We start from the raw sequence: 24,349 nt of genomic DNA, 5'->3' as shown, positions 1-24,349 counted from the left end.
TGTTGTAGCATTTCCTTCCATTACATTATTCAGGCGTATTACTGAATAATCTGATACATTATACATATAGTGTGGTCTGCAGAGCCGTACACTGAATTACAAATTGAGCATTAAGAATGAAGGGTTGTGAGTGACAGTAAGGTTACATGCACATGATGTATTAGTCTGTCTTATAGGACGTTTTGCATACTGTTGTTGTTAGTAGAAGTCATTGCAGAATGTTGCAGATTATTAACTTTTATTAGGCATCTAAACTGAAATATTGACAATAAAAAAGAAATCACTAACACCTAAACGCTCCCGATTACTCTGAGTTTGATGTTCAGTGAGTTCTAGTGATTTATGTATTTATTACTCTGATATATATGTTCAGTTTAATAGTTTCCAACATGTATTATGTGTTTTCACTGTCAGCACTTTTAGGAAACAGATGATTAGTCAACTATCACCTCTAAAAATCCACTATTATTATTCAATCTGCCTATATTTATGTTAACATAATGACAACATATATTGAGGATGCAGCTATACATCCAGAAAACACAATTTGTTCATATTTTTTTAATTAATGTAAAACATTATCACTAAATCTATAAAATTTCCTACCAAATATTCACACTGTGAAATTCTACCATTTTTGCACAACAGATCTCAGTTATTACACTTTCAGAAGCCAATATATTCATAAATAATGTGTTATTTTTATATGGGTTCCTGCCTTAAGACATGTTAGATCTATTTTTAACTGCACACTGACTTTCTTGTTTACTTAATGATGAAAGACAAATTTCCCTCCGATGACATCCTTGCCCTTAAGAGTTTTTTCGACTGCATTATTGCTACTCATTAAGAAGGAGTTTTTGAAAGGGGTCATTGTGGTTTGTCAGTAATGAGCTGCACAATTTAGGCTACTTTACAACTTTTAGAAGCTAACTGTTTGGGTGTCAAACTGCATACAGTAGTGTGATTAGTAACGGCTGCTGCAGTAAGAGGCAGAGAGAGAGAAAAAGAGAGAGAGTTAGGAGGTGGTCAGGGTGAGCTAGTGACAGGGAAGAGAGAAAGAGAGTGAGAGCTTCCTCCAGTATGTGATCGCTGGTCTGCTGCATTACTCTACAATGCAATATCTGTGTAGTCCTCCACTCCCTCTCTCTCCTCTCTGTGTCTCTCTTTGAAGCGGTAATCTCCAGTCGCCTCACAGCTTTCTGCCCTGCCACAGCGCATCTCTCCCCTCAGCTCTGCTCTCTCCCCAGTGAGGATGACATCCCCGAATTTGATGAACCAGCGAAGCTCTCATTCCGGCTGGTGGCTTCTGAGGGAGACCCCACATGAACGGGCTTACTGGACGAGAAGGTGCTGCATCTAAAGGGGCTTCATCCAAAAAAAAAAAAAAAAATCTGTCAGCTTTAGCAGTCTCCGAGTAAGTGCTGTGATGTTTTCTTCTTACTGTATCTATGAATATAAGATAAGGAATAAGGAGTGGGTGATGGTTTTCTGCTGGGGAAAGAATGCAAGCGGTGCATTTGTGTAATTAAGTGAAAATGCTGTTTCTCATATCAGCATGTTAGAACTGTTCCCTGATTGATTAATTCTGTGATTGAATGATTTGTGGAGTGTTGAGCCAGATGGTAGCATCAAGCTTATGCAGCAGCTGTACCTTGTCTATCAAGAGTAAATGCTATTCTTGGTCACGACACTGAGATGCTCTGTCTTTGTTTGCCCGTATCTCTTCATCGATGTGCTTACTGTAGCATATACTCCTACAGATGGCTGTCATTCCCTGGGGAGGGAGTTAAACTGCCTGCTGTATGTCATTATAACACCACTGAATGCTTGTTTCAGAAATTTGACTAATCTGTACCAAGCCTGAGGAACTTCTGCGACAAAGTTGATCCCACTGCCTATCCTGTAGAGATTTTCCAAATGATCGAACTTACTTTTTTGGCAATAACAGCCGGTACAGTAGTAGCTTCGGTTGGGATCCACTGCAGGAAAAGAGCTGAAATTACAAAGTCAGTACACAAAAAGTATGAGAAGATGAAGACTGTGGTTGGAGGAAAGTATCTCTATGGTAACAGCAGGTTTTGCCAAGGGTGGAGGAGAGGTGAAGGAAGCTTGCTGCTTCTTTCTGGCGCCTTTTCAGATGGATCATAAATTACAGGACTGACAGGACTTTTGAAGAAGAACAAAACAGAATATTAACTAGAAAGGCACATACCTCCATCAAGGCCCCACAGTCCTGTAATTCAATCAAACATCCTACTTTGAAATGTAAAAAAAAAAAAAAACAAAACTCAAAATTCCACCTGTTTTTGCTGGATCTGCTCCAGAATGCAGTTTGTTCACCCTTGGACTTTGCTCTAATGTTCCACCAAGTTTCATGAAAATTGGTAGTTTCTTGTTGATGTAAAGAAACACTAATAAAAACACATCCTTAGTGATAGAGCTACACAGCCGCCAGATAAATGTAATAGTTAATGGTATTTACATCATCCATATTACGTAATTCATGATCAGTGCATCACAGACTTTCTAATTTTGTCACCCTATATTTCATTAAAGTGTTTCACGAGTGCCAAGAAGACCTTGCAGTCACATCTGTGAGTGTTTTTTTTTAATTGTGTGTTTACCTGTTTGTGTAGGCAGACCAAATTGGTGGGAGATGGCACAGTGGGAATAAGAGACACCTGTGCTACTTGGAAAAAAAAAACCCTCTCCACAGAACTGATCTGTCAAAGCTAATGTGCGCTGTGATGGCTGTGATGAGAGAAAAAGGACTCTACTGCTCCATATTCTCAAGTGCCATTTTCCCAAAAGCCTCCTTTAGGAGCCCACACCGATCCTATTTGTCATTTGGATTTGAGATAATGATGGACTGAATGTTTGAAGTGCTAACCCAAGTACTCTACTTTAAATTGTCGCAGAAAATGACAGTTTTTGATGTTCAGTCACCTTGGCCACCACGGCCGGGTAAATCATCAGTGCCAGAGCATGGAGGTGCTTATCTGTAGCGCTGATTGCCCTGCTGATAGCTGAAAGGCTCGTCATTGGCCTTTGCCACACACCACATAAAGTAGGACAATCACTGTACAAACGGCTTGTTCTTGGAGAGCTGTAAAAATAACCTCGAATTAGTAATTATATCTGAAGTTGCATTTGTTTGATTTTTACACTTTTGTCTTTGCAAGAAGTTTGGATGGATACTTGAAATCGTTTTAGCACATCGTATGTTCTGGCGGCTTGGGAACAACAGGTTTAGAATCATAATAGCTATTGTCAGCTTTCAAACTGTGGGTGGATTGCTCCTTTAATAGCAAACATAAGAGAAAGAACCCATTCTTAACTATCATGTTTGTATTCCAGTATCTGTGCTGTTTTTAATGCCAAACTACAATAATAGCATCTCCACTAGCCCTATCTGCACCTTTTAGACTCTAAAAAAAAGGCTCATTTGACTACTAAGAAGTACTTATTCAGATGTTCATATGCATGAAAGGTGCAAACAACAGAAAAGGCACTGAATGGGTAATATGCATTCAAAAGCACACAGAGTGAAGTATTTATTCTTTAGATGGAGATGCAGTTGGAATAGGTGGGTACTTTACGTTAATCTTCAAAGCCTGTGATGTTTAGAAAGAAACCATAAAGCTGCAAAACAGTGTTTTCCTCAGACTCAGCTGCTATGGTGGAAACCTGAAGTGCTCAATCTTATATACATTACTGCAGTGTTACTATTCTGTTGTTGTCATGACAATAAGCATACATCTTAGCATGTGTCGAGAGGATTAGCTGAAAGATCAAACTAGAGGCGTGTAGATTGGAGAAGTAGATGCTTTCAGAGAGGAATCTGTGCCACTACACTGTTGCCACAAGTTTGTGATTCACCACTGCCTACAGTAGCACTGGCCCCTGGTCACCCTGCAGTCTGAATGTAGAGCAACTCCATGACTGGGATGCAACCTCTCTCCACTCGCCTCCTCTTCAACAACTCTGACTCACTGCCCAGTACATATTATTCAACCCACAAAAACAGAGCTCCTCGACTGAGTTGGAAGCCAGTGTTTCACTGTGAATGTCACTGTTTTGTAGCTGATGAGCTCGTATATGCCAGCTTTTTGGACTGCAGGGACCATGATTACACCTGTTGCACAGAGCAGATTAGAAATCCAAGGAAATGGAGGTTGCTGCTCTGGATGGAAACATGTAAATGTTACATTTATGCTGTATGAGAACTTAAAAACACAAGCCAGTGTAGTGGTCAGAGAGTCTTTTCCTGTATTTGTAATGAAAAGAGGTGTAGAAATTCAAAACTTCACTGTAATGGCTATAATAAAAAACAAAAAAAACAAAACATAATTTACATGACAGCTGGTGTTAATGATGAAAAACCAGCCATGTGCAGTAATATATTGAGATGCATTGAGAATCATTAACAGGTAAAACAGAATTAGATTGAATTACGAGGGCTGTTCAATAAGTTCATGGCCTCACCCAGAAATACTGGTTGTTATAATACAGGATGTTACATTCTTTCGTGATGGGATAGTGATGCTTGAACATCAATGGACCAAGTGCATTGCTGTAAATGGAGATTATGTTGAAAAATAAAATATAAATTATCAGTCTGTGTTGTTCTGTTCTGGGTGAGGCCATGAACTTATTGAACGGCCCTTGTATGAAGTCTGTGACATATCTTGTAACAAGTATATTTTATGACAATATAGTGCATTTAGTGTAGTTTATGTAAAATGGCCACATGAAAAGACTTATTTCTTACAGTACCATATTTTTGACAAAGGCTCAGATTTGGTTATTTTCTCCTTCTACTCAGGGGTGTGGTCAGGGGGGGCTGAGGGGGACAAGCTCTGCCCCCCTGTGAAATGCCATGTTCTGCCTGCCAGAGCTGAACGACCCCCATTTGACAGTCACGGACCCCCCCGACTATCATGGATGTGCAAGTTTTCAATTGAACATACAACAAAATTTAAAGTTTAATGTGTAAAATATAAAAAGAGAGCACTTTTCAGATATAGTCACAAAAAATGAAGGCAGAAAATGTCAATATATGGTCAAAAATGTCAAATGTACTGTGTCGTAGCAGTAAACAAAAGTGAATACAGATCTGCATACATTAGTATGTATAAGATAAAATAACTAATGCAAACATACTACACTTAATGAGTGTAAGCTACAGCGGCAAAATAAGAATCAAAATCTAAATAATTAAAAATTTACAAGTAAACAAAACACTGGATGTAAGCGTCAACCAAATGGCAAAACATATTCCAAGAAAAAGCATGATTTACACCTCGCTCAAACAAAAGAAAGAGCATAGTAGAAATTAATAGTCACATGGTATCGTCACATGGTATCGTCACATGGTATCGTCATATCGCACAAGCCGTGGTTATTAGTAATTGCTTTCAGGGAGCTAATTATTACAGAGGCGGAGCCCAGCTGCACAGTTTGTTAGCTCAGATCATTATGGGCAGTCAGCTAGCACTTGAGTCTGGGAGGAAGACAGCCAGATCTGAGTCCCATCTGGTGCCTCAAGCTAGGATGGCACCCTGTAACCATCAACTTTACCACTGGCTTGCTGTTTCGGAAGTTTTCCACATTGTTAAAAAGCACGCAACACTAAATCATGCAGCACTGTGAGTGTGTCAGCATCTATAGATGTATGAGAGTCATTAGAGAATGTGGAGCTCTGAGAGTAGATCTCACTTTTACATGGGTGTGAATCCTTACAGCATCACACATACAAGACTAAAATGGTTGCAACAGTTATGTGTCCACCATATTGCTTTCAAAACTACAATTGTCATCAAGTCCGACAACCACAAGCGCTCGGTATTGTTGCAAATCAGCAGGTGCAAGAGAAAGCTCACCTCACATGGTGCATTGCTCACGCCATCACCACTCATTACAAGCCACCTGCTCCTACACCATGCCACTGATACTGAAATACCAGTATGTCATGCAGCTTCAGCACATGCTGTGTGGCCTGTTGTGTTACCGAACAAACCACCCCCAAATGGCCCCTGTGAAACTTATGATTACATCAGTCACATTTCTGGGAAAATTGTGTGTTAGTGAGATCAGAGACTCTCCAGAGACTCATCGTAGCCGTTGATCATCTGTAAATTCTGTGTTTGTGCTGCTGACAAAGATGTTACTAAACCTTGTCTTGGCAGCAGCGTCATGCTTCTATGTTGGCGGTCATGGATGAGGCACATCTCAGCCCTTGCAGGCCTTCTCAGCCTATTGCCCACTCTTCTCCTAATTCCTCAGTATGATTAAACCACAACAAACCACAAATTATGACCTTGTTCTGACTAGATTCCAGTCTCGGTCTCTTTACCATTTGCCCCTTTTCCAGGAACTTTGAATTTACCCGGAATTTTGAAAAACCTCGCCACATTTGCACCAAAATTACCAAAGTAAAAAAAAAAATTTCTTCAATCCCAAACTTTCTCTGAAAAACATTCCTAGTATGGACAGAGGAGCGACTTTTCAAGTTCCCCAGAATTCTTGAGGGGTGGGGCTGTGTGCTGATTGGCGGAACACACTTGCTTACATTCACCCTCCATGTTTAAGCCAGTGTACAGCAGCACACTTGTTTATTCCATTTCTACAAGCTTTGCTTTGTGTTCATTTGGAAAATGGAGCAAAAGAACAGAAGCTAAGAGAAGAGGACAGGCAATGACGTCCATTTGACAAATACGCTCTTTTGAGCATATTTAGCTCGCACCTACATGTCCATCGTAATCATGTGTCTGTCCATCCAAATATTCTAAAGAGTGTATTCGGCAAATACGCTCAAAAGAGCCTGGACCTTAATTGGATGTATTTGTTGAATACACTCAAAAAGAAATCAGCAGGGACTTCAAGCTTCCAACTTGAAACAGCCAAGCCTTATTGGAATAAATTTCCAGGAACTTTGATTTGCAGTGGAAACACAAACCACAGCAGAAACTGTTTTACCCTGGTAGATAACTTACCAGTAATAAAGGTGGGAACGTTGGTGGAAAAGCTAAAAATCTTAACCTTCTGTCGTTTGTATCACAGTTCTCTAATGTCACCCAGATGTGATGTTTACCACAGAAGTTGGAAGTCTGATTTGGGAAAAACATTATGTCTTTGTTTATTGTATTCCAGTACATGAAGTGGTAAAAAAAAAAAAAAAAAATTCCCAGGACCCCTGGGTATGATTAACCATAAACTAACATAGAGACAACATATTGATTACATCAGAGGTAAACTTTCTGAATCAATAGGAATCCTTTATAAAACCGTGGAAGTTTTACATTTTAAAGCCTTCTGTACCATTTATTGCTCAATTATTCAACCTTACCTGTCTGTGTGGAGCTATGGGGATCCACCTTCAAATTAATAACTAATCCAATAGTTGTACTGCAGAAACAAACCATACCAATCATTAATAAAACTGATTGTTATGCACACACAACTCCACTGTTTCTCAATTCCCATGTTATGAAATTCAATGACTTGTTTCATTACAAAACTATGCAAATAATGTTCCAAGCCAAACAATGGTCACTCCCAGACTCTGTTCAAAAGTTATTTTCGATATGAAAAAGCAGGTATGATATAAAAAGATGTGCTTCTGTTATTGGAGTTAAATTATGAAATGACAAAAATATACATTTAAAGGTGTGCAATTCATTACTGGGTTTCAAAAATTGGTTTGGAAAGAGCAGAAATGATTTTTCCTGTTTTGATTGGTGCCTAAAGCTGATTTTGATTTAAATGTAGACCAGGCTTATATAAGCATTTAGCTTCTGCCTGAGCCTATTCAGTGTCAACATAATTCACAATCGGTTGACTTAAAATTAGACTCATTGTTTGTATTTTCTGTGTTATGGATGACGAATGGATAAACATAAACCTGAAACCTTTCTACTTATAAAAACACATGATGCTGAGCCATAGTATATTCTAGGGCTGCAACAGTACAGGTTATCCATGGTTCGTTACATATTGTGGTTCTTAAAGGTGCAGTTTGTAGGAATTATGTTCTAAGTATAAAATGGCCTTGACTGTCACCAGACATTAAGGAATCCTGTTCACTTCAAATACTGATATCACTGACAGTAGTAGTCCAGCCAGAATATTTGTATTTGAAAAGCTCTGTGTCAGCCCCAAAATGACGTTTATGTTGAGATTGTGTGTTTTGGTCTGAGGCTCCACCCATCACCTGTCTGCCAATCACAGAGTCAGTAGCCTGTCAGCATCCAGGTTGGCAGTTCCCACTGAGCTGCAGCTGGAACATTTCTGATCATAAATGTCTGACGTTATTAAACCTAAAAGGACTCTGATTATTCCCAAATACCTCGTGAAAAAGGGGGGGTGTGGCTTGTCGTAAAAGTGAAACTTAAGGCTCATTTCCCTTTTCCCTATCTCCTGAATCTTCGCAAACTTTCATTTGAGAGGGCAGGACGTTTGTCCTGGCCTATTATGCATTAGACTTACGTATAAGTCTGGTGATGATTTTTTTGTATGAAATTTATGGTGTGGTGGCAAGGATTTGTGGAAACGCTAGTAGTAGATGCTCATGCTGGATCTGGCAACCCCTAGACTGGGGGGAGGCGGAGAGGATACAACGCTCTACAGCAGGGGTGTCAAACTCATTTTAGTTCAGGGGCCATATTCAGCTAAATTTGATCTGCAGTGGGCCGGACCACAAAAATTATAACATAATAACCTATGAAAATGACAACTCCAAATTTTTGTCTTTGTTTTAGCATAAAAAACCCATTAAATTATGAAAATACTTACTTTTATAAACTATCCAAAAAAAAAACATGAAAAACTGAAATTTAAGTTAAAAAATGTAAGAAAATTTAGTGCAATTTTAACAATATTATTCCTCAACTTATCATTTCTACATGTGCATTATGGATCAGATCTACAAAGACACTAAACACTGAGGAACAGGCAGAAAAATTGTTAAATTGTGCTTAATTTTCTTTAGACATTTCAGGTTCTTCGTATTTGTTCAGGTTATTCACATTTTAGTGTTACAGGATAGTTTGTAAATGTAAATATTTTCACAATTTAATGTTATTTTTTGCACTAAAACAAAGAAAAAAAACATTAAATTGTTAATTCTAGATTTTTTTTGGCTTAATTCAAGATTTTTTGCAAAATTTGAGATTTTTTTTTGCTTAATTGAAGATTTTTTTTTTACTTAATTGAAGATTTTTTTTTCTTAATTGAAGATTTTTTTTTTTTTTTGCTTAATTGAAGATTTTTCTTTTTACTTAATTGAAGAATTTTTTTTGGGTTTAAAGCTGCAGTATGTAGGAATTATGTTCTAAGTAATTGTAAAATTGCCTTGACTGTCACCAGACATTAAGGAATCATGTTCATTTCAAAAACTGATCTCACTGACGGAAGTAGTCCAGCCAGAATATGTGCAGTTGAAAAACTCAGTGTCAGCGCCGAAATGATGTTTATGTTGACATTGTGTGTTTTGGTCTGATGCCCCGCCCATCACCTGTCTGCCAATCACAGAGTCAGAAGCCTTTCAGCATCCAGGTTGCCAGGTCCCAGTGGGCTTCAGCTGGAACATTTCTGATCACAAATGTGTGACGTTATTAAACCTAAAAGGACTCTTATTATTTCCAAATACATTGTGACAAAGTGAGAAATAAAACAAGGAGATGTATAGGCGATGATTTAGAAACATGGAGACGGCTGAAAGAGGAGAAGGATTTGAAGACCGACGCTGGCCCTGCCTTAGTCTGACCACCGGTAAGAGCCACTGAGAGCCGGGGTCGCAGCCTCTTCACCTTCTTCCGGGACCGGGCTACAGTCTCTTCTCCTGGCCCTGGTGAAGAGACTGCCGGTCCAGGACTGGTAAACAGACTGGGTACTGCTGTAGGACTTGTCTCTTGCCATGGTAGCTCCTTGTAGTTCAGTGTTTTCTGTGGAAGTGACCTGTTCATTTAGCGGTGTTTAATCTGAACGGGGGGGGGTCGGTAGCTCGGCGTCCGTGGTTCAGTCGGGGGGTGGGGTGGGGTCGGTAGTCCGGTGTCCGTGGTTTGGTGGGGGGTTCGGTTGGTAGTTCGGCGTCTGTGATTCGGTGTGTGTGTGGGGGGGATCAGTAGTCCGGAAGGGGGGGGGTTCGGTAGTTCGGCGTCCGTGGTTCGGTGGTGGTGGTGGTGGGGTTTGAGGGATCGTGCGGCTTGTAGTAAAAGTGAAACCTAAGGCTCATTTCCCTTTTCTCTATCTCCTGAATCTTCGCAAACTTTCATTTGAGTGTGCAGGACGTTTGTCCTGGCCTGTTATATATTAGACTTATGTAGAATAAATCTGGTGATGATTTTTTTGTATGAAATTTATGGTGTGGTGGCAAGGATTAGAGCAAACGCTAGTAGTAGATGCTCATGCGGGATCTGGCAACCCCTAGACTGGGGGGAGGAGGAGAGGATACCACGTTCTACAGTATTTTGAATGTGATTGCAGTACCAGTTTTGGCCACAATCCTACATACTGCAGCTTTAATTCAAGATTTTTCGTTACTTCAAGCAAATTTTTTCTTTTTTTTTTGCTTAATTCAATTCAAGACTCTGGAATTTTTACACTTAGCAAAAACATCCCAGGGGTCGAACTGGACCCTCTGGGGGGCCACATTTGGCCCCCGGGCTGCATGTTTGACACCCCTGCTTTACAGTATTTTGAAGTTGATTGCAGTACCAGTTTTGGCCACAAATCCTACATACGGCACCTTTAAGTCATGGTTCATAGTTCGGTAGGCTGGCTGGAGCCCAGCTGTGAACCCAAACCTAACTGGGAGCTGATGAAGAGCCTTCCTTTCTGTACACAAATCGGTTCATCCATTTCTAACATTGTAACATTGTCATGCGTCACTGCTTTCATACTTCCATGCATCCTGTACGTTGGAATGAGCATTTCTCAATCAGTCCATCAGAAGGTGCCGCTCTTAATTACCATACTGGCTGAATAGCACGCAGAAGAGTAAAGTTTTTTGAGAAGAAGGAGAAGAAAGTTAATAATAACAAATATGGAGACGACAGAGGAGGTTTTACTAATGTGGATACTAATGTTAATATTGAGAAGGGTGCGTGCTAGTACCGAACCGTGAGGGGTGAACCGAACGGTGCAACGGTACACTAGTATATTCCCAGCTGTGGCTGCATGGAGCCGCCATCTTGAATCTGACGTCAGAGCTGTTGATGTTGGTTTGACTTTCATGTTCATGGACAATGCTGAATTAATTGAACAATGCTGAATTAATTCTAATTTGTCAGTTAGTGCCATTTTTTTTAATTTAAGTGACTCGTGCCTTCCTAAATTCTAAGATTTTTTATTACTAAATTCCAGCATCTGATCATTTAAGTGGAAGTCTGCTCAGAATTTAAGAGGTTTGTCTTTGGCTCATGCCCTACTCTCCCACTAAACTTGTATAAGAATCGGTGCAGCAATTTTTGGAAAATCCTGCAGAACAGATGCGAGCGATGACATAACCTCCATAGCAGAGGTAAAAATAAAAATACTTTTGTAAATTATTGATGATCAAATCCATGGAGAGTAACAACTTAACAATCCAGTACCATCCATCCACATGTTCTGTGGACTGGAGTTGAGCATGTTACTGTAGGCAGGAGTGGGAGGTGAGCTGTGCTTTTAATAGACATTCTCCCTCTGTCGCTCTTTCTTCCGCCTGCCTCTTGATCACAAAAGCTGCCAAATATATCCAGTGGTGGTTAAAAAGGCTGTTGTGCAAACACGAGCAGGTTATTTATAGTATCCGCTAAACCAGAATATGAGCACATTTTGGCCAGCAGTGTGACTCCTGTTGTATTCTGATACCACATCTTTTACTGTGATTATATTAGAAATGCTACAGAAAAACTGAAAATCAGTGTCTGGAGCATCAATAGGAATGATTAGATTCAATGGAATGTGGAGAATTGGGTGTTCTCATTAGTGCCTGATTGCTAATATTATGATGTTGAGTCAGAAATGTTGATACAAAGGGCACATTTGGTTCTCTGATAATCTGCCATTTTGATAGCATTATTCCAAAAGACATGAGTGCTTGTTTACTGAGTAGGGAAACATACAAACGCATGAATCATGTAATGTAAGAGCACATATGGAAGATGCATTTGTCTAATTTAGACTATAATGTGGGAATGCACATGGAAGAATTATATGAGTTAAGTGTTTTACATAAGAGCTTGGGGTCAGCCCTTCACTTTTCAAGACTACTTGTTCAAGAACATTTACTGTCATATTTCCTCACCTGCCATCTCCTTGTATTAATTCCCTCTTTCCCCACAGATAAGAGGCCACCTCAATCAACACTGTACATAACACCGCCTCCTTCAGAACAGCTCTGTTACTTTACAAAGACAAAACAGCCAGAGTTGCCGGACACATGTCACAGGTATTGCTCGTCATGTGGTCTAAACAAGCTAAATCATCCATCTGTCCCTCAGTTCACACTTTAGATGAATGTTGTGTGTGTGCATATGTGTTAATGCATCACTCACTATTTATGAAGACAGGGCTGTGCTTGTAACATCAATCTGCTACAGTTGTAGAAGCTAAATGTAAAAAATAGATGTGCTGCGTCATTGCTACAACACAAACGGAAAACAAGTCAAGCAAGTTTGATTTATTTTCTGTTTAAAAGTCTGTTATTCCTGTTGTTCCGTCTGTCAGCATTACTTTATGTTTTCCACACTTGTCATACCTTCGTTAGATCCATCAGTGAAACAAGCCAAGAAAGCATGGCATATTGCTGTGAACATGAATTCATGCATCTGACTGGGTGTTAGTGGTGCTATACACTAAGTGCTGTGACTGTGCTAAGGTTGTGTATCTGTGAGTGTGCTGCCAGTCCTGCTGTTTCTCTGATTTCCAGTGCTCCTTAGACTGTAATGCTGTAATGGCACATCTAATTCTATCATCCCTCCCTACCACTGACATGTGCCACCACACCAGTGTAGTCTTGTGCAAACACAAATACAGACAGAAACAGTGCTTTGATGCTAGGGCTGTCAAGATTAACGCATTAACACGCATTAATCCATCATCATGATTAATCTGATTTAAAATTTTAACACAATTAACCCATCTGCAGTGCAGAATGACTCTGAATGTTTCTAGCAACGCATTTGGGGCAGTTTGTCCAAGCAGAGTTACTGGCGTGCATGCACAAATGGACAGTTGATCCGGTAGTGACAGGCAGCCGAACCAACCCATAAAAGATGGAAGACGCTAAACAGCACGTTGGCCCTCTGGATGGAAATATGAGTACAAAAAAAAAAAAACTCAAGACGGAACGGTTGTTTCAAGTTGTTTTGTTACCCCGCCCCCCAAAGGAGAGGCAAGGGGTATTCTTTTTGGTTAGGTTTGTTTGTTTGTTTCTTGGTTGGTTAACACTTTAGCAGCAAAACTACTGGTTGAATTCATACCAGATTGGGTTTATAGATTACCAGTGACCCAGAATAGATATGGTTTCATCTTGGGAAAAGTAGGTCAAAGTTTACATTTTTTATGAATTTTTTAAATCTTTTGTTTCCTCCCATTTACTTATAATGGGTGATATTTCACATGTCTACAAAAACATCAATTTTGTTTCAATTGACTTCAAACTTGGCACATATATAGAGGCTATTGATATGCTGACATCAGCACACGCATAGACATGATGACATCAGCTGGATCGATGCCAAAATAAACTACAATACGTGTGAGGAGTGGGGTTTGTTGTGCCTGGCACCACTTGTTTCAAGTTGTTTTGTTGAAGGTGTTTAACACGTTAAGTGCATATATAGTCCCTTCTTTTTTGTCTGTTTGCTCATGCAAAATGAAACACAACTAATATAGATTAAAAATAAATTATATTTAATCATGATTAATTCAAATTAATCCACAGCAACCCTGTGATTAATCTGATTAAAACTTTAACTCATTTGACAGCACTAGTTGATACTAATATTGCTGTAGGTATTTTAGTCAGAAAGAATATTTTAGTAACTAAAGAGACTGGGAACTATGCTGCATTCATATCCACAGGCTCCTGAGTCATATTATGAAACTGTCAGAGCAAAGTCAGCTCCATGTTGTGGTTCGATGTTCTTGTTTTTAGGTAGAGCAGGAGATCTCACTTGTCCAGAGAAAGATGTCTGACCTGGAGTCAGTGCTGCAGCAGAAGGATATAGAGCTGAAGGCCTCAGAGACCCAGAGGACCATCCTGGAACAGGACTTGGCAACTTATATCACGGAATGCAGTGTGAGTTACTTCTATGGACACTAATGGACAATCATCCCACACATGCTCTTGAATTCATTGTGAACGAATAATACGGTAGTTTACAGTAAACAAAGACTTATTGTGAAAGCAAACTCTGTAGGTGTTTCACTCTTCTGCAATTCTGTACAATATTGAGGCTGTACATGTGTGATTTTGTGTACCGTTTATGTATTTATTTGCTTAATTTATCAAAAACTATAAATGCATGGGGCAGCTTCTCTTTGTTTCTTGTGCTTATTTGAATTATACTGCAGATGAATTAGACTAGATTATAGATTTGCTAGATTTATATCAGTGATTGTCAACTTTGTCCTTGTCACATTTGCTGTTGTTGTAAATAGTCAATAAATGTCATGCCACTATTGACTAAATATTAAAATGGATTGTAAAAAAAAACAAAACAAAACAAAAAAAACACTAAATATTACATTAAAACTGACCATTTAAATATAAATCTAAAGAGTTCTTGTTGAATCTAGACATTAAATATTTGAGTATGAACTACTTTACAAACAGTGCCGTGTACATTTATCATTCGGGTTATCTTTTATAGTCTATGCATGTCCTTTGTTTCAGAGTCTCAAGCGCAGTTTGGAACAGGCTCGAATGGAAGTGTCTCAGGAGGATGATAAAGCACTGCAGCTCCTTCATGACATCCGGGAGCAGAGCAACAAGCTTCAAGAAATTAAAGAGCAGGTACGACACTGTTTTTGGTGTTAATGTAGTGGGTCTGTGCATTGTTGTGTAACTGGTACAATGTGTTATTCAGATCAAAAACACAGCATTCATAACAGAACACAGCACACTTAGAAAGAACAATGTCCAACTTCCCAATGTATTGTTCTTATTTAAATGGATCCTTGAAAATATTTGTTGTAATTACAAAAAATTAAATTAGTAACAATGACATTGAAATGCATGTTTGGATTAATGTAGTCATTGAAAAACCCAAAGCACAAATTTATGAAGGATAATCTGTGAGAAATGAAGCAGGTCACAAAGGCTGTGTGTGCATGTGCGTATGTGTGTGTGTGTGTGTGTGTGTGTGTGTGTGTGTGTGTGTGTATGTATGTGTTAATTATCCAGGCACATGATGTGAATAGTCTCTGTAGGGGTGCAGTCAGTATAACATTAAACACCCACAGGCTGCTCAGAAATGCATCGTGTTGCAGTATTCTATTTATGTATGTTAATTATTGTGTGATTTTTTTTTTAAGTCGAGAACCTCTTTCCAACAAGACAGCACTGCTCTATATATAGGGACGTAGTTCAGTTACACTGCTCCCTTGGCAGTGGTGGAGAATCCCAGCTCCATGAAGTAAAAGTGCTGCCATGTATTGGTTCTACCAGTTCACTTAACACAGGTCATTCCACTAATTATCCCTTCATCTACCTGGATGAGGAGTTGTGTTCATCATGGGCTGGTTCAGTGAACGGTTGGCACAAATACATGGTAGGACTTTTACTTTATGGAGCTGGGATTCTCTACCACTGTCCCTTGGAATCATGTCTGTTTACCATGGAGTTGTAAAAATATTTTAAGAGTTACGAGTATTGACTTTCGATTCACAAAAACATTCACCAAGAAAAGGCAGTGCTCCACACTTAGTAGCATGGTGAATTATCTGTCAGCCTGTAATTCCACAGTACCGACTGTGTCAAATCTGTCTGCTGGGTCACTTCAGTGTCAGTTTCCTGGAAAAACAAACTAGGAGGCTTACTGTACTTCCAGCCTTTAATCACTGGAATCAAATGATGACAAGTTTGGGGTGTGTATGTGGGTTTGTGCATACTGAATACTTGCTGCATGTGTGGCAGCATCACACGATGGAGTGTTGCCAGCTCTGAGAATGAAGCTGTCAAAGACAGACAGTTTGGGACAACAGACAGAGAAGCATGGAAATCATTTCTGTGGTATTATGCATCATTCTTTTTTCTTAAAAAGGTAATAGAAAAAGCAACCTGTTTTTCTCAGCCTACACTAGTGCTGGTTACCAAGCACTGAATACATTGTGCAATGGTTGCTATGGTGATGAGAGCCATATACCTACGAGTGAAGAGAGCACTGATGCAGTGGGCAGGCTGTCGTGATGAGGTGCTGGGGCCTCAGCTCATACCATTTGAGAAACAGATTTTTTTTTTTTTTTTTTTACCATTCCTTGATGTACTTCCTAAAAGCAGTGTTGTGTTTAGGATTGCATCTTGTTCTGAGCAGTGTTTTATTATTGTAGTATGTTTCAATAATAGCCTTGTTATTTGAAAGTTTCTGGTTTTGTGCTGTGATTAAAATAACATAAAATGTCTTTTTCCAAGGTGGTAAATTCATTTTATTCGAATAACCATCTCAGAATTGGAGTTCTCGTGCTTCAAAAAATGACATTCATAATGCAATACCATTACCCATACAGACCCAGTGCTACTTTTGTTTGCAGCTCCCAAATGAATTTTTCTCTAGATTTAACCTTTCTTAAGTGATTTTTCAGTGACAATCAGGTATTTTCCCATATTGAATTCACTGATCATGTCATAAAAAGCTCAAATTATCTTTGAGGGTTATTATATCAGAAACAGAAAAAACTGAGAGAAGTGACTTTCCTAGCAAATGTATCAACAATTGAACACAAAACAAGTGTGTCCATCCACTGTCATTGATCCAACTCCATGGGTTTTACTGGTGAATCAATGTTGTAGAATACGACGGTGTTTCCACATTCACTATGAAGCCTCTGAACGTCCAAATGGGTCATATCTATCTCATAACCATGAAAAGATAACAAACTGCATTTTACACCAATTATTTACATGTTTTGATAAGATTAGTGGATCAACAGGTATTAAACAGTTTACTTCAGTAGATGGTTTTGGTCGACGGTGGGTTTTGGGGCTTTATGGGTTAAACTGTAAATATGAACATTTTGCACTAACCCAAAGTTTAGATATGTACAAGAAAAAGCTCATGTTTTGCACTTGAAGAAGCCAGTTGTAGAAGTGTTGGCAGGTGTGACTGTCTGGGGTGTCACCCAGTTCTGCTGGGAGCCCATGGGGATCCTTTAGTAGGAGGAAGGTAGGAAGGGTTGTGGATCATTTAAGTTGAAATGCCCTAATATCACATAAGTATTATCAAACTCCCACCTACTTCTTCACAGATTTCATTGGTACTGGTTTGTAAAGAAAATCACAGCTGTAAATGCAATGTTTTCTGCAAATGCATACTACCACAGTCTATTTTTAAACAGTTAGAGCTGGATTATTTTTGGTTTTTGGAAGTATTACTTTATTTTCCCAACTTGTGCTCTCCAATTTAAGAAGAGGACATTTTTTGTTGTACTTCTTTATAAGTTATTTGTCATAATATGATAGTGCAAGTTGTGTAACAGAATATTCAGGACACATCTTAATTGGGGTTTCCTCATTACAAATACCAGTATTGGAGTTCATACAAGTTGTTTGTCAGAAGCTGAACTGAAAAAACACCAACAGTGTAGCTGTTTTTGGATGAAATAACTTAAACCTGCTGAACTCGCTCTCTGAGCCTGTTTAAACCCCCAAGGCTGAGGTGTAAAGTCTTATGTACAGTGGGTTGAGCTGTGGTTGAACTGAAAATGTAAAGTGATGTAGATTCTAAAATAACTTCAGTATAAACCTTGTGGGAACAATGACATTACTGTCTGTATCTGTACAAAGACAGTTTTCTGCTCATGCATATTATTTGTCTCTGTGTTCCCATTGGTGCTTCACAGCAGGGTATTTACGCCAGCTAAATCCAGTATTTCATCTTGAAAAGCATCTGTCTCCCACGCTCTGTCATATGACTGCAGTGTTTATCATTTTCATGCAGAAGCTTGCAGTGTTGGATCAACAGACATTAGAGATTGGGGGTAGATTCATTTTCAAAGAAAAGCAATCTGTGCCAAAGTCATTAAGACCTACAAACATATGCAATGAGATAATTTCACTGGAGACGCAACAATAGAACAATGGAAACTACACCGTTGTGTTCCTGCTTGTGTCAAAATAAGAGGTTACTTTTGCAAGTATCTGTGCATGTAGGTTTGTATTTGTAGTAAATTAAATGGACTGAAGTATAAAATGTCTAATAAGAACAACAGTGGAAAAAGAAAAAAGACAAATATATTCAAGAAGAAATAGACAGTATGTAAAATATGAAAAGGCAAACTTTTATTGCTCTTGACATTTTAAATGAATGTGTCAGATTAACATTCTTAAAATAGATGGTGACTAGTGTTGAAAGAAATGTTTGCCCTTGGACCTATTTAGTGTCATTTAAATGTTACGAGAATAAAATTGCAAATGCTCACGGCCATTTAGCGGTAAAATTAAATGAACTGAATGGAACTTGAAAAATGAATGTGACAAGGACGGTAAATGTGTTCGACAACGAAGAATAATGTGACTTACAGAGCCTCAAAAGCCATTCGTGGGTTAATGTCATCATTTCCTTAGATTTGAGTCACTTTTTATTGGAGATTTACAGGACTCACAGGCAATTTCTCACTTTTATTGATTTGGAGACTCATAAAGACCAGATGAAACACAGTCCTCTGGAGGTCCTAATTTACCATAAGAACTTAGTTTGTTCAGGAGGAGCCAAAATGATCAGCAGTAGTTCATCACACAAATGCCTTATTAAGTTTCCTATTTCTGTATATATTAGAGGCCAACATGGACTAATTATGTGGGAGAGAGTGTTGTTTTTGTACTCCGATAAAAATACAGTGGTTAGTAATGTAACCTTCCGTTCCACTGTGGTTAAACTATTTCGGCATTGTTTTCACCGTGTCTGACGCTGTCTCCGCCACTTCTCCTTCGTGTCAGTTGAGCCTTGGTCTCCGTGGATGCAGAGGGATGCTACGTTTTATTACCCTGACAGACAGGCCAATATGCCCTGTAACCCAACGAGAAGGTTGAAATTAGATCAGTTAGGCTGTGACTAATTACTATTTAACAGACATGTACTTTAAGTGGCTTTGGCTGATCAAATCTTTCTCTCTTGATCCCTCTCTTTGCTTTGACATTTTAGACCATCTGTGGTTATACTTTATCAGTTGTATCTTCAAGCACCACTAACTACCAGAGATTAAACGCATCCATACAAAGTAGAAGACGTATTCATATCCATCACTTAAAGGGGTCATATTTTGCTAAACCCACTTTTATTAGTCTTTGGTTCATTTATGTGTGTATTTGGACCCTAATAGTTCAAAAAGTTTGAATTTGAACCCTCCAGGTGCTGCCAAGCTATCTTTATATTCATTCTGGCAAAAATCGAGTGGATTTCTACAACCTGTTTCAATTCCTGCTTAATTTTTTACGTCTATAACTAGTTACGTCATGACATTTGCACATATAAGGTCCAGACTTCAGACGAACATTTCTCAGAGTACGACATAATTGTTTGTCAGCAGCAGTGGTTGTAGTCCATACTGAAAATATGTCCAAACTTCAAGACGATTACCTAAAATGTTTAGTTTTTGGTTGAACAGAGCAGCACAACTAACAACCTGGAGGGGGTGGGGCATGAAGTGGCTCATTTGCATTTAAAGGGCCGGCACTCAAAACAACCTTTCTGGTGTCATTACTCAGAAATAGGGTTGAAGATGGACCTGTGGAGTTGAATTAATGAAGAATTCAGACACAAGCATAGCATTTACAGTTTATGTAGACCACAGGGAAATGTTTTAAAATGTATAATTCCATTAAAAAAAAAAAAAAAGCAAAATACCACTACTTTAAGTAAAAGTGCTAATACTACATTGTGAAAATATTTCACTGCAAGATCTGCTTTCAAAACTTTAGGAAATAAAAGAATTTACGGAGTAACAGCAACTTGTACTTAAAAAATAAAATGTTGTTAGTTATTTTGCTGCCTTCATGTGCTGTGGGAATTATGTAAATACTACTTACGAACTCAAAAATTATGCATGAACGCCCCCACATGTTGTATTTTCCACTGGGGAACTGGGAAAAATTTTTGATACATGAGTTGCTGAGATGAAAATAACTTTTGAACTTTTCAACATGCTTTTACGAATGCTCTGCTGCTGTTAGCTGATGATTTAGCACATTTATAGTATACACAATTTGCAAAAAAAAAAATATATACCCAAAACTATTTCACAATTTTTTTTTTTTTTTAAAGTTGAGTTTGCCAGGTACTCTGGCCGCCAAAGATGTGCATTAATAGGTTAATTGGTTTAATCAAAATTGCCCATAGGTGTGAATGTGAGAGTGATTGGTTGTTCATCTCTATATATGTCAGTGTATACATGTCCCTGCGACCCTCTCGAAGTTCAGAAGATGAATGAATGAATGAAAGAATGCGGTAGCAGATGAATTAACATGTCCAGAGCTGTTTTACTCAAGTAGCAGGTCACCATAAATTGTGTGACAGCCATTTTTCATCTCACTATGAAGAATAATTACAGAATAATTACAGTATTGCTCTGAACTGCTCTAAAATGTCACATATTCCCCTACTAATGAAGCTTGTCTCCCAGTAAACTCATGAATGCCAGTACTGATAAGATTCAGGGTCAGTTCTGTTCACTGAAGAAGATGTTTTGGCTACAGAAGCTAGGACCTTGCATTCCAATAGATACACATCTAAATCAAAAGTCATGACACTTTGCGTAGCACATCCCAGCAACAAGACGTGGACTGACGGTTGGCAAGTCATGTCAATAGGTGAGACTTAATCAGAAGACGGAGTCAGATGACATTGTGAAGTCCAACTCATTGTTCGGGGTGGAGTCACCCAAGAAGATAATTGTCAACCACACCCAGTATTTGGACTGGAGTTCCTGCTGGAGCTCTTGTCCAGAGAGACCAGCGTTGGCTTTTATATTTCACTTGTGATCAGAATAAATTCTTAAGATGAGACCAAGTGCATCCTGAACTTGTCTTTGGAGCTTCCAATCAACGAACATGAAAAATCCTAACAACTACAACAGTGGTTCTCAACCTTTTTTGACCCAACACCCCCTCACTTCATTGTGAGTCTTCGGCCGCCCCCCTACCAATAAAAAATTTTGCACAAGTGGGGCATATGTGGGTTGATTTAGCTCAGCAGGTAGCGCCCCCTTCACTTCATTATGACACTCCTGCCAGCCCCCCTCATCCATCCCCCACGCCAAAACAAATTGGTAACCGAGGGGGCGCATACTTAAATTCCCCACTGACGAATCATGGTGGTAGTACAACAACAGCGCCACTTCTTCTGGTATTGATACGTATACTTTGCGATGACTAATGCCGCGTTTCCATTACGTGGTACCAGCTCGACTCGACTTGACTCAGCTTGGCCTTTTTGTGTTTCAATTACGAAAAAGGACCTGGAATCTGGTACCCGGTACTAGTTTTTTGGTATTACCTCCACTGAAGTTCCAAGCAATTCTAAACCGTGACGTATAACACTGCAGACCACTGATTGGTCAGACAGTTTTCTCTGTGACCCACCGTTTTACAAAAAACAGATGCGGAAGTTTACAGTAAATATAGCGGTACATTAATCCACATGATAACAGCCCAAAACTACACCATGGTTGGTTGAGAAGATTCAGTCTTTGGTGGCCGACTTAAAAATTCAGACGAGACAACACGCAACGAGCGAGTTTTCAGCAACTCTCTGAGCAGACAACACAGAAATAACACACTGTATCGCTATGACAGCCAGGTACTGTAAAGTCAGTAGTATCCTGTAATGGAAATGGTCTCCAGGAATACTGAGTCGAGTGGAGCCGAGCCGAGTCGAGTCGAGCCAAGCCGAGTAGAGCTGGTTCCACATAGTGGAAACGCGGCATAACAGTGACTAACGCCTCCCATTTCTGTCCCATTTCTGACTGTTCATTTTGAATTCACAACTGGAAAGGATCATCTTCCCCATAACACATGAAAGCAGCATTAAAGCTGAGGTTATTTGAGCTACATAATACACTTTAATGTATTTCATAAATATGTGTACTATTATGTATGAAATGCACCATATTCAGTGATATCATCACGTTTGCAGAGTCATTGTCCTGTAAGAATAACTTTTTTATAATGTTTCAGGCCTGTTTTCATCTAGTGATAATGTATTTTTCAGCTAATCCAAGAGTATTTTTAAAGAAACTATTTATCATAAGAACTAGAGGAATTCTCTCAGACCATAAAGGAACATTTCATCCTTCAGTTTATCACAAAGACTCAGAATCTGCACATTTCACTTGACAAAAAGGGAATGAAAATTGGAAATCTGTAAAGTAATGTTGTAAAGTTGTCTCAAATGTCATACAGGAAAAGTGCATCTGAGATGTAGTGGAGTAGAAAGATAAAGTTGAACAAAATGGAAGACCTCATGTAAAAGTACCCATTTGACTTTTACTTAAATGTGCCAACGGCATTTGTTAAATATATTATGAATGACTTTTCATGTAGGAATGAAGTGTCTTTTTATAAAAAGCATTTTCTTTGGGAATGTTCAGCTCATACAGCACCAGTCACAGATACAGCATTTGTAGTCATTTTAACTGAATGAAGTGCATCCAGGAGCTCTGAAGATGGGCTGATTTATGGGCTTTAACCCATAAATAGTCAAACATCCACCGCATCTATTGATATAAAATGTTGAATAACTGCTCATCCACTAATCCAAGTGTGTCAAACTCATTTTAGTTCCGGGACCACATAAAGCCCAATATGATCTCAAGTGGGCCAGACCAGTAAAATAAGAACATAACTCATAAATAATGTCAACTCCAAACTTTTCCAATGTTGTGGGGTATAAAAAGTAAAATTACATTATGAAAATGTTTACATCTACAAACTATCCTGTAAAAGTTGTGAACAACATGAACAGCCTGAAATGTCCCAAGAAGAATAAGTGTAATTTTAACAATATTATGTCTCAGTTTATCATTTACACATTTACAAAACTTACAGATCACAGATCTACAAAGGCACAGAACATTCAGTCACAGGCAGAATATTGTTTAAATTGCACTTACATTTCTTGATGAATCTCACGTTGTTCATATTTGTTGAGGTTACTCACATTTTGTGAAAGGATAGTTTGTAACTGTAAGCATTTTCATGTAATTTTACTTTTTTTTAAATACTAAATTGAAGAGAAAAATTTAGAGTTGTCATTATTTATTGATTATGATATTAATTTACTACTTGGTCTGTATATGGCCCCTGCACTAAAATGATTTTGACACTGTTGATTGTTAATATTTTCAGTCTAATTCAGTGTTTCCCAACCAGTGTGCTGTGTCACATAAGTATGCCGTGAGAAATCATCAGGTGTGCCGTGAAAGATTAGCCAATTTCACCTGATTGGTTCTGTAAGCAGCAGCGTGATATAGATACATACGACTGCACACACCAATGATCCACTCTACAGCAACAGTCTCCTGTTTCCCTTTGCAAAATGAAAGTGAAAGTGAACCAGCCCCGATGTGGTGCGCTCTGTTAATAAAGCCCCCCTCATTAGTGATGCATGGATTAGCGGGTTACCTGTGAACCCCAGGTATGGATTGGGGCGGGGGAATATACCTCCCATACTATTATACAACGGACTTCACCACCACCACCACCACCCCCACATAGAAAACAAAACTATTTCAGTTCTGTTCCCTTTCTCCACAACTTACTGTATCTATGTGAGTTGAGCTTTTCAAGCATGACTAATATAAAAACAAAAAAGAGAGAGACTCAGAGCTGTTGAGGAAGATTCATGTGTGTCTTTTTTCAATTCCTGCAAGAATATCAGCTTTGTGTTCAACTAAACAGGCCCAGGTTTCACACTAAGTAAATTTAGACTACATTTGCATTATATTTCAATAAATAAACTTTTTGTGACATTTTTGTTTGGTGGTGTGCCTTGTGATTTTCTAAAGTAAAATATGTGCCATGGCTCAAAAAGGTAGGAAAACACTGGTCTAATTCATCACATGGGCCAGCTTGGACCCTGTGGTTGGCCAGGTTTGGCCCACAGGCTGTATGTTTGAAACGCCTATGCTAATTCTATCAATACAT

The 24,349-nt window shown here is 38.8% G+C and overlaps 1 protein-coding gene across 10 annotated transcripts in view; it reads left to right on the top strand.

Moving 5' to 3' along the window:
* Positions 1 to 1,058: 1,058 nt before the first annotated feature.
* citb (citron rho-interacting serine/threonine kinase b) overlaps positions 1,059 to 24,349 on the top strand; it is a 105,844-nt gene continuing 82,553 nt past the window's right edge. For 6 of the 10 annotated variants that reach the window (XM_030144418.1, XM_030144416.1, XM_030144409.1 and 3 more), the window contains exons 1-4: positions 1,060 to 1,417; positions 12,331 to 12,436; positions 14,147 to 14,290; positions 14,888 to 15,007. In XM_030144418.1, the coding sequence (XP_030000278.1) occupies positions 12,428 to 12,436; positions 14,147 to 14,290; positions 14,888 to 15,007 (273 nt within the window). In that variant the 5' untranslated portion in view covers positions 1,060 to 1,417; positions 12,331 to 12,427. Of the gene's footprint in view, positions 1,418 to 12,330; positions 12,437 to 14,146; positions 14,291 to 14,887; positions 15,008 to 24,349 lie in introns of all 10 variants that reach the window. The other 4 variants (XM_030144412.1, XM_030144415.1, XM_030144417.1 and 1 more) reach the window with 2 other exon arrangements.

Source organism: Sphaeramia orbicularis, chromosome 9 (assembly GCF_902148855.1).
Source record: "Sphaeramia orbicularis chromosome 9, fSphaOr1.1, whole genome shotgun sequence".
In the NCBI taxonomy this organism is placed as follows: Eukaryota; Metazoa; Chordata; class Actinopteri; order Kurtiformes; family Apogonidae; genus Sphaeramia; species Sphaeramia orbicularis.
The sequence above is the reverse complement of the archived record's forward strand: the minus strand, read 5'-3'. Positions and strand labels throughout refer to the sequence as shown.